The 9490-nt window shown below is 46.8% G+C and overlaps 1 protein-coding gene across 2 annotated transcripts in view; it reads right to left on the minus strand.

Moving 5' to 3' along the window:
* Positions 1-1160: 1160 nt before the first annotated feature.
* The window catches only part of mxi1 (max interactor 1, dimerization protein), a 23312-nt gene continuing 14982 nt past the window's right edge, over positions 1161-9490 (minus strand). For both annotated transcript variants that reach the window (XM_076984992.1, XM_076984993.1), the window contains exons 4-6: positions 5467-5581; positions 5069-5249; positions 1161-4839 (exon numbers count right to left, since the gene is read on the minus strand). In XM_076984992.1, coding sequence (XP_076841107.1) covers positions 4682-4839; positions 5069-5249; positions 5467-5581 — 454 coding nt within the window. In that variant the 3' untranslated portion in view covers positions 1161-4681. The remainder of the gene's footprint in view (positions 4840-5068; positions 5250-5466; positions 5582-9490) is intronic.

A 9490-nucleotide genomic window follows, 5' to 3' on the forward strand; every position in this document is an offset into this window, starting at 1 on the left:
TACTTTCCCCCCCCCTCCCAGGTGGGCATTAATCAGTCAAAGTAAAAAATATATATTCTATCAGATGAATCATAAAGGGACCTTGAAGGGGGAGAAAACTCACACAGAGCCATCTCAATCAGTGACTTGGTTAGCATTTGCGTGCGTCAGCAAGACAACACAAAAACATAATTTGTTTCTACACGACTTTCAGGTCATTTTCGGGTATTTTCATTTCAGAATGAACGTTTAAGTTTATACGAACCGTCTGTTACTTTTCATTGGAGCCGTTGATTTCAAGAAACAGTGAAAGTCTGCCCCCTGCTGTTGCGATTGTGTTAGTGCGTTATGAGGTAATGTTTCTAACTCCAAATTCAAACCTTCAGGTGAGGTTTAGTTTCAACAGTGCAATTAACACTTTTCAAACAATCCTTAGCAACAGATCTACAAACCCATGCAAGGGTGATATGGCATAAATTTTAGAATGTGTGTAGTTTAAAGCAACTGTAGTTTATTACAAAATATAAAGGTCCAGAACCATGCTCAGACCGATACACTGTCTCTGTCAGTATTGATGGAATGCTTGGTGTTTATATTGTAGCTCTTCAAATATGCTTCAAAGATGGCAAAGGATGTGAAACTATAATTTCACTGTGTTTGTGTGAAATTATAAAAAGACTTAGCTAATTTAATCGCATGCACAATTCATTTGCCATTGGCCAGTTCCTAACCATAGAACCCCTAATGACTGGATACGGTTTGAGCTGGATGACGGCCACAGACTCCCGCTGGTCTCAGGTCTCCAATCAAGTGGCTAGAGTGCAATATTTACGGGCGACCAGTGAAACGTGCAATACCACTGATAACCTCTAGGTAGCACTAGTTTACCCACTCAAACAAAATGGTTCCTAGATGACTGCATAGCACAGCCCAAGAATATCCAAAACGGAGAATATGCAATGTAGTTTCTTAGTCTTAGTAGTGTTGAAGTTCATATATCTCAAAGAACCAGAGAAAATGGAGTGTCATGGTGTTTAAGTTCAACAGTAGTTCATTTCTTCAACCATGGGATGTATATAGGTCAGCTGGCGGCCCCTATTGGGATATTGTTAAAACTAGAATTTACAAGGACTGGACAACAGACAACATTTCAATTATGACTGAAGCAGACAAGAGACAAGTGTTTTGTTTTGTTTTTTTGGTCTTCAGGTTTGACAAATGTTGGTGTTTATTGTAAGTATTGCAGTTCGACTTACATCTATAATCAGAGTGCATGTTTACAAAGGATGGCCACAAAGTTGAGGAGGACGTTTGCCTTTCCCAGGTGGAAGAGCTTTGTGTAACCCCCCCCTGTACTCGTACCCCTGTTCCCCAGAGCCTCCTGACCACCACACGCTCGGCCTACAGGGGGCGCCACAAGCGTCTCGGAGCTCAGACATCTGTGCCCAGTGTTCTCCACACCGTTGTGGTTTCAAAGTGCCTAAAGCAACGTTTTGCTCTGCCGCCCTACAGATACTCCGCTACGCGCTACGACGCTAGAGGAGAGAGTCGCTCCTTGGGCCCAAACTCAACAGCAAAACAAAAAAAAGGGCTGATCTCAGAACAGATTCGTGCTTTGTTTATTACCTATTTTAGTCATAAGTGCCATATCTACAAACAGCGGGTTCAACAAAACAAATTCATAAATAAAGTCCCTAAACTAGGCTCAGGTTTTCCATATCCTGTGCTAGGCTTGTGAGGGCAGGCAGGATATGGTCCTAGATCTGTGCTACCGATACAGGTGACGCATGTGGCACCAAACTACTGCCCCCTGGAGGCAACAGCCAGAATCAGCACCGGAGTGCAGTCCGCCAGGCCCGGCTGGCTGTACACGGACACAGCATGTATTAGATGGCGTGGCCGGATGGGTGTGAGGGATGGGGGCACTTCTGCGATGGTTCGGTTGGGGGTGGGTTCTTTGGTGTGGTGTTAGAAAGCTCTGGTTCTCACCATGGGGCATTTAAGTGCAGATGACAGAAAAATGGGGAACAGAAAACACAAGAAACAAAATATTGAGAGAGAGAGAGAGAGAGAGAGAGAGAGAGACGGTGTCCGTCTGTGGTTTGGCCTGGTGTTGGGTAACAGCACCACGTTGAGATCAGCTCTCCAACGGGCCGAGATGAGTCTGTGCTGCAGCACACGGCCCACACGTGCATCATGTGACCAGGCACCGCACGCCACCTTCTCCACAAACACGCCTCCCCTGACGGGGGAGAGGGAGGGGGCGTGGCTTCTGCCCCACTCCCAATCACAGTGGCGTTCTAGGTGGTCTCGCCCAATCGTGGGGAGGGGGGAGGGGGGCGTGGCTTTGGTGGAGCACGTGCTGAACCAGGAGCAGCACAGAGAGATGAGGCCGCAAGCTTAGAAGAAAATAAATACAGATTACACCGAACTGGATTACACCGAACTGGATTACACCGGGTACTTCCGCTTTAACAGAAGCAGCTACATGAACAGGACAGAAATGCCATCACAGCATGAGAAAAATCACAGAACTGAAAAAGCTAACAAATGAAAAATAAAAACCAACAACAAAACCCCCCCCAAAATAGATTAAACTCATCCGTGCAGCATGAAGGAGCATAAATATGATTTTTTTTTTTTAAAGTCAATGTGATGGTCAGCAGGAGTCAAAGGCCCATGCCTTCAACGACAGTTCCCTGATCCTGCATTTCATTGCTTTTTAAAAGTCGTATTAATTGATCCTTCTTGATACTGCATTTGTAGAGAGCCACACCCACAGGTGCTCATAGCCACGCCCACAGGTGCTCGCAGCCTCGCCCACTTGCCCATAACCACACCCATGGGCACTCAACCACGCCCTCAGCACAGTTACTAATAGTGGAATGCCTCTTAGCTTCAAAACAAGCAAACACACACACACACACAAAAGTAATAAATGATATCTAGCTAATAAATAAAAGCGCATCTCGGCCGAGAGCGCATCCGTGCTGGGGGTCCCACCCCCAAATGGGAGTGTCCATGCAGGGAGTCCCACCCCCAAATGGGAGTGTCCATGCAGGGGGTCCCACCCCCAAATGGGAGTGTCCGTGCCGGGTTCCCACCCCCAGCCAGGGCCGTGTCCATGTTGGCTGCCACTGCCGTTACTGTCGTCGTCGTTGTTTTTTGTCCTGTTCACGCATGGTTTCCTGTTCAACAGCGATGCATCTCGGAGCACCAGGAGATCCTGACAAACGTTTGCGTTCGGGCGGTTACAGAATGGAATCAGGTGTGCATTACATCCAGAGGACAAGAAACCAAACAAGAATGAAGCTTATGGTAATACTGTCCACCCAACTCTGTCACAGCATCTGAAGAGGATATTAATCTTTCCAAAAATATAATTTAAAATGCACAAAAACACAAGACAAACAGCAACAGAGGCAATATTTCTACCCACTGGTATCTACCTTTTTTAAACTCTGTTTTTTTTTTTTTCCTTTTGTCTTAATTTATTAAACTATTTATGTATTATATACAAAAACAAGCAAGTCGGATTCTGCTTCTTTTTTTTTTTTTGGACGGACACTGTAAGTGCCTTAAGAGGGACGGAGCGGGGGAAGTGCGATTCTAAGGAAAAGTTGGGCCTGGAGTTATTGCTCATTACTGCTAGGGGCGGGTCAGGGTGGGGGGTGGAGCAGAACAGGGGGCGGGGCTTGTACTCAAACGTTTGGGGTGCTATGGTTTCTGGGAACGTGCCGTTTCTACGATCAGTTCTACAGGTGCAGAGTCACTCCTGATAGCTGCTGTGTGGAAAAACATCACATGGACGTTTCTGTGGTTTGAACAAACAAACACACACACACACAAAAAAAAAAAGCCCCTCCCACTAGCGAGGGGAAAGGCCGTCAGATTATGGTTTGCAGCCGTCGAAGCTTATCGGCGATGAGATGGACGGCTGTCGAGGGCGTTCTCACCCACATTATTGATTCGTTTAGCACCAATCGACACAGTTCACGCCTCGTAACCACTGACCTTATGATATTGTACAATGTACGAAAGAGCACCGCTCAAGGGGGGTGGGGGGTGATCCTGATACGTAAGGGCCAGCATTCCAGCACATGTTCAACTCATGCGCCCTTCGTGGATTGAAGACGTCCAAATCATTGCTTCGACCTTAAAGTTGTAGCAGGTGACCAGTTCACAAGCCTTTTTGAACCCGCAAGAGTACGGCGATTTAATAAGCAAATTTAAAAAGAGCCAGGCAGCTGGACGACTTCTACTTACAGCAACTTTACTTTCATTCGAAGGTCAAATGAAAAGTTTAAATGCTGGCCAACATCTATAAAGGTTTGCGACTGGAAAAAATCATTCAGTCTGGTATCAAACAGTTGCACCCAAACATCCTTACAGGCCATCTATAAAAACTCGATATAAATACAAAATCATAATCTCAGAAGAGAAATCTCTGAGCTTGTTCAAGTTGTTGCTCACTCACACCCTCTTTAAACATCCGCAAATATCAGTCAGCCAATCAAAACGCTTGTATAATGAATGGATGGGTTGTGCTCTGGTCACCTGAATGATGCGACACGTTCTGATTGGTCGGTGGCAGGGAGTGTCGGGGATTTGATTGTATCGGAGTGGAGGAGGAGGGGGGGGGGGGTAGTAGCTGCTGTTGCTGGGACTGTGTGTGTGTGTGTGTGTGTGTGTGTGTGTGTGTCTAGGAGCTGAAGGCGAGCTTGAGGCTGCAGGAGGAGTAGCCCTCGTCGCTAGCCAGACTCTGCAGGCTGCTGTGGTCGTCCAGGTCGCTGGTGCTGGCTGTGCTGTCCAGCTCTCCGTGGGAGAACTCGGTGCTCTCCACATCCACCTCGATCTCCTCTGCAGGGGGGGGGGGGGGGGGGGGGGGGGGTGAAGAGCATGAGGAAGAGGAGGGGGGGGGTAGAGGGCAGAGACAGAGAGAGAAGAAGTTCTGGTTGATGGTAATGAACGGTACAATGACTTAGCGGAGCAGCGGAGGGTGTGTGTGAGTGATGAGGAGAACATCTTCAGCAGTGCTGACTGGAGCGTGTGTGTGTGTGTGTGTGTGTGTGTGTGTGTGTGTGTGTACCCTGGTCGGAGTCGGAGCGTTCAGAGCACACGGTGGAGCCCACGCTGTCCGTGCGTATCCGCTCGGGTTCCCCCAGGCCCGGGGCACCACGCAGGGAGTCCAGCTGCCGGCGCAAGTGCCTCCGCTTCCGCTCCAAACTGTCCAGCTGGTACCGGGACTTCCGGTCAGTCTCCTCTAGTTTCTGTTTACACACACACACACACACGAATACACACCACACACACACACAGAGACAGAGACAGAGAGAGACAGAGAGATGAATAATCAACAACGTCCAGGCTGTGTGTGTACGAGGCGCAGACACACAGCTCTGATCTGGGGTAAAGTATTTCTGAACATTATAAAGCATGTTCGATCATGGTCAGCATCCTGTGTGTGTGTGTGTGTGTGTGTGTTACCTTTATATGTGCTTTGGCCTTGTTGAGCAGGCCCAGTGTAGTGTGGCGGTTACAGTCTGGTCCCAGTGGTATGAGAGCCTTCAATCGCTCCAAACACAGACGCAGGTGGGCTCGTCTGCAACACACACACACACACACCAGTCATATAACAGCCAACAAACTGCAAACTGGTCTGGCAGGATAATAAAAAACAGAGCTGCAGTGTCTTCTTAATCCACATGGGGGCGCAGTGCTCCTCACATTCACCATTACACCCTTCTGCACCAACATATGTATTTATTCCTCTTTTCATGGTCAAGTGCTGGTCTACATCCAAACTTTACAGCATGTACAGGCCTATGTACTAAGGTCGATGATATACACACACACACACACACACACACACACACACACACACACACACACACACAAGCCCGTGTATTGAGGGGGTTGGGGGGAGTAAAACACAGACATGAACGCACACACATCCCTGCATTTTACGAAGGCATTAGCATATCAGGCATTGGAGATGAGCAATGCAAAATATATGAAGACTGTGGGTGTGTGGGTGTATGAGTGTGTTCACCAACCCCCTCAGCATGGAGGGCCTGTTTCTGTACGCGTGAGAGAGAGAAAGACAGAAAGAGAAAGAGAGATGGTGATCTCTATCTGTCTGTGTATCTATACCCCTGCTATCAGGCTGGGGACGACCGTATTGTCTCTTATCAGGACCGTGTCTCTCTTCCGTCTCTCTCTCTCTCTCTCTCTCTCACACACACACACACACACACACACACACACACACACACACACACACACACACACACATTAAATCTGCCACTGGCGAGACTGTGTCTTATCAGAGTTGGAGTGTAACAAATGGGGCAGAGATACCAGGACAGCCTCTCACATGCACCCACACACAGACTGAGATGTGTACAGGAGTGTGGGGTGTGTGTGTGTGTGTGTGGGGTGTGTATGTGTCTTCACTTTAGAGTGCATGTTTTTGGCAGATGAGCCAGTGTGTTCTTCACTGATAACTTTGTCATTCTAACCCAGACACCCCCATAACCCCTAGAACCGTGCCACAACACACACACACAATAGATATCAGACAGACTGATACTCTGCCATGACAAATGTCACCTTATCCAGTAGGCTTTTAACACACACACACACACACACACACACACACACACACATGCGTGCGATGATATATTTACAAGCATGTCTACTGTAAAAACACTACACATACCCGACACATGACTCACACCGGGCAGTACGACATGAAGGGCGCGCGCGCGTGTGTGTGTGTGTGTGTGTGTTTGTCTGTCTAATCTTTGCAATCAGCATGTTTTCTGTGGAAGGGCCACGTGTGTGTCATTTAGGAGGTTGCCCAAGCCTTACAGGACACTCACCAACAACAACCCTCAAAGACACAGCCACACCACACCCCCGTGGCCCTTTCCAGCCAATCACAGAGGCTCATTTCGCCCCCGGCTGCATGGCCCCGCCCCCTTTCAGCGGTCTTCCACCGGCAGATCTCTGGAGGGCAGACAGCCGGCCCCTGCGCACGTTCACGAGGACGGGGTCCCTCCCTCAGCCGCACACGGGTCAGGCCGCTCCGACGCTCCTCTTAATCCCAGAGAGGAACCCCCCCTCAGAACCTGTGATCCACACCCTGGATAACAACTTTGGCAAGAAACTGAAACTTCCTCTGACTAATGGGACTAAAACAGACTGGTGGTTTCGTTATAACAGTACTGGAATGACTGGATTTACAAGAGAGAGCCAGGCACTGGTGTTAACAAATGACTGGGGTTATATAACCAGTCAAACTGCAGTAATAAATCACACCCCCCCCCCCCCCCCCCCCACATATCTTAATCCATCGTGCTGATTTTAATATGGCTTACGCGATAACAGGGCACACGTGGACTCAGACACGCGAGGGCAGAGGTGACCCGGAGACCCGCCCTGAACCGCCCGGCGACTAATTTTAGCTCCCTCCCAAAATGAAAGGCAGCCGAACGAGCCAATCAGGATCTTCCGGACTGTCGGGATATCACAGACGGGTATGGCAGACGAGGTTTGGCTGCCCAGGAAGCCCCAACCAAGACTTTAATTCATGAAGTGGTAGCATGTCGCGAAAGTTCGCCTTCCTATCGGACCGTCAGCCGTATGTCCGCAGCACTGTCTAATGGCATAGAGGTGTCAATCTTACCAGGGTGGGAGTTAAAGAGTTCTATTGAAACACATGATTACATTGTACTGTGTGTGTGTGTGTGTGTGTGTGTGTGTGAGCGCTCCCAAGAGCCATAAATAGCTCCATTCCTCCACACTCTGTAGAAACATTTCATGACACGTTGCCAGTTTGTCATAATCTCACACACGCGTACATAATGCGTGGCACGTTGTGCCGAAACTACCCACGCCGTGGTGGGAGCACACACCTGTACGTCTGCACGTCTGTGTGTCTGCGCGATGCTCTGTTCAGAGTTCATCTCTATGCTCAGGAAAGCTGTTCTCTCTGTAGTGTCAAAGCTACGATAAGCGTTCTCCTGGAGTTAAATACAGTCTATCCAGTTTCATTCTATTATGATATATAACTGTACTGTGGCTAAAATAAAAAAAAAAATTATATATATAATTTCTATTTTTTTTTTTATATAATTTTTTACTAGGGGTGGGATGCGATTAAAAAAATTAATTGAATTAATCGGAAGCTTTGTAAATAATTAATTGAAATTAATTGCATTTCAGTATTTAACATGAGAAATATTAATTTAAGTTTGAATGATGAATGAATCAATGAACATAATCAAACTTCAACATCTTGTTTATTTTTCCACCAGTCTACTACACAGACCAATAGATGAGTGCAGAAAACAGTTCAGAACACTGGAAATTCTGACCAAAAATGTTGTTTAATTTTGGGAGTTTTGCTCAGGATATTGGAAGAATTGAAATAAATCAGAAGATGTTTTTAAATACCATTTTAGATGGTATATTTTTCTTAAATTTCCCAGGCCTCTGCCACAGGCATCTCCATAGTGCCTAGAAGTGGTCTTCTGCATGCTCAAAGCAAATGACTGGATCTTCATCATATACAGATTCATCATCTATAATATGAGCTGTCACACCAAGATAATTCTTGTTGCTAACAGAGGTCCAGTGATCCCCAGTCAGAGCCACATTTGTGGCGCTCTTCACAATAATCTGTTTTACTTCCCTTTCCTCATCATACAGCTGCTGGATTTTCTTCGACATTGTCTTTCTGGACGGCAGTTCGTAACTTGCATCAGTTGACGCGATGTGCAGCGCTTCTTGTAAGCCTTTATCTTCGACCACAGAGAGCGAACAACTCTGTAAATAATGTGACGCGTCAAGTTTAAACGCGTGCGGAGTTGCGCGCTACGATCACTCGCGAAAGTTTAATCCAGTATTAATAGTCCAATGAAGGTAATTTAAAAACCAGGACATTTCCTCACTTTAAAAACCCCGTGACGCCCTGGACAGGATGTGAAATACGGACATGTCCCGGGAAATACGGACGTTTGGTCACCCTATCGTACTAGGAATACATTTAGCAGCTAGTTATCATTACTGACCTGCGCGTTAGCCCCAACATGTTTTGCGTTGAGGTGGTAACGAAGGGTGGAAGTGCTCCTGTGATAAGCGAACTCCTTCCTACATAAAGTGTAAATAACACTATTTGTCTTTGTACTTCCATCTGGAAGTTTCTTATATTTAAATTTCTCCTCCACCAGCGTAGCCTCTTCATCTCCATCATGATCTTATTGTGCGTCCATATAATCTGTATGTCTGGAACTCCACGAGAAACATTCCACGGTGCAAAAGTGTCTCATGCGTTAAAATGCGTTAATTTTTTTAGTGCGTTAATTTTCCTGTAATTAATTAATCGAAATTAACGCATTAAAGTCCCACCACTAATATATACATATATATAAAATTACACTGGAGAACAGAATCAACCCCTGGAGAAATTGGTCTAGATGTTGGTCTACATGGATGTGGTCATGTT

The sequence above is a fragment of the Brachyhypopomus gauderio genome, unplaced genomic scaffold, assembly GCF_052324685.1.
Source record: "Brachyhypopomus gauderio isolate BG-103 unplaced genomic scaffold, BGAUD_0.2 sc37, whole genome shotgun sequence".
In the NCBI taxonomy this organism is placed as follows: domain Eukaryota; kingdom Metazoa; phylum Chordata; class Actinopteri; order Gymnotiformes; family Hypopomidae; genus Brachyhypopomus; species Brachyhypopomus gauderio.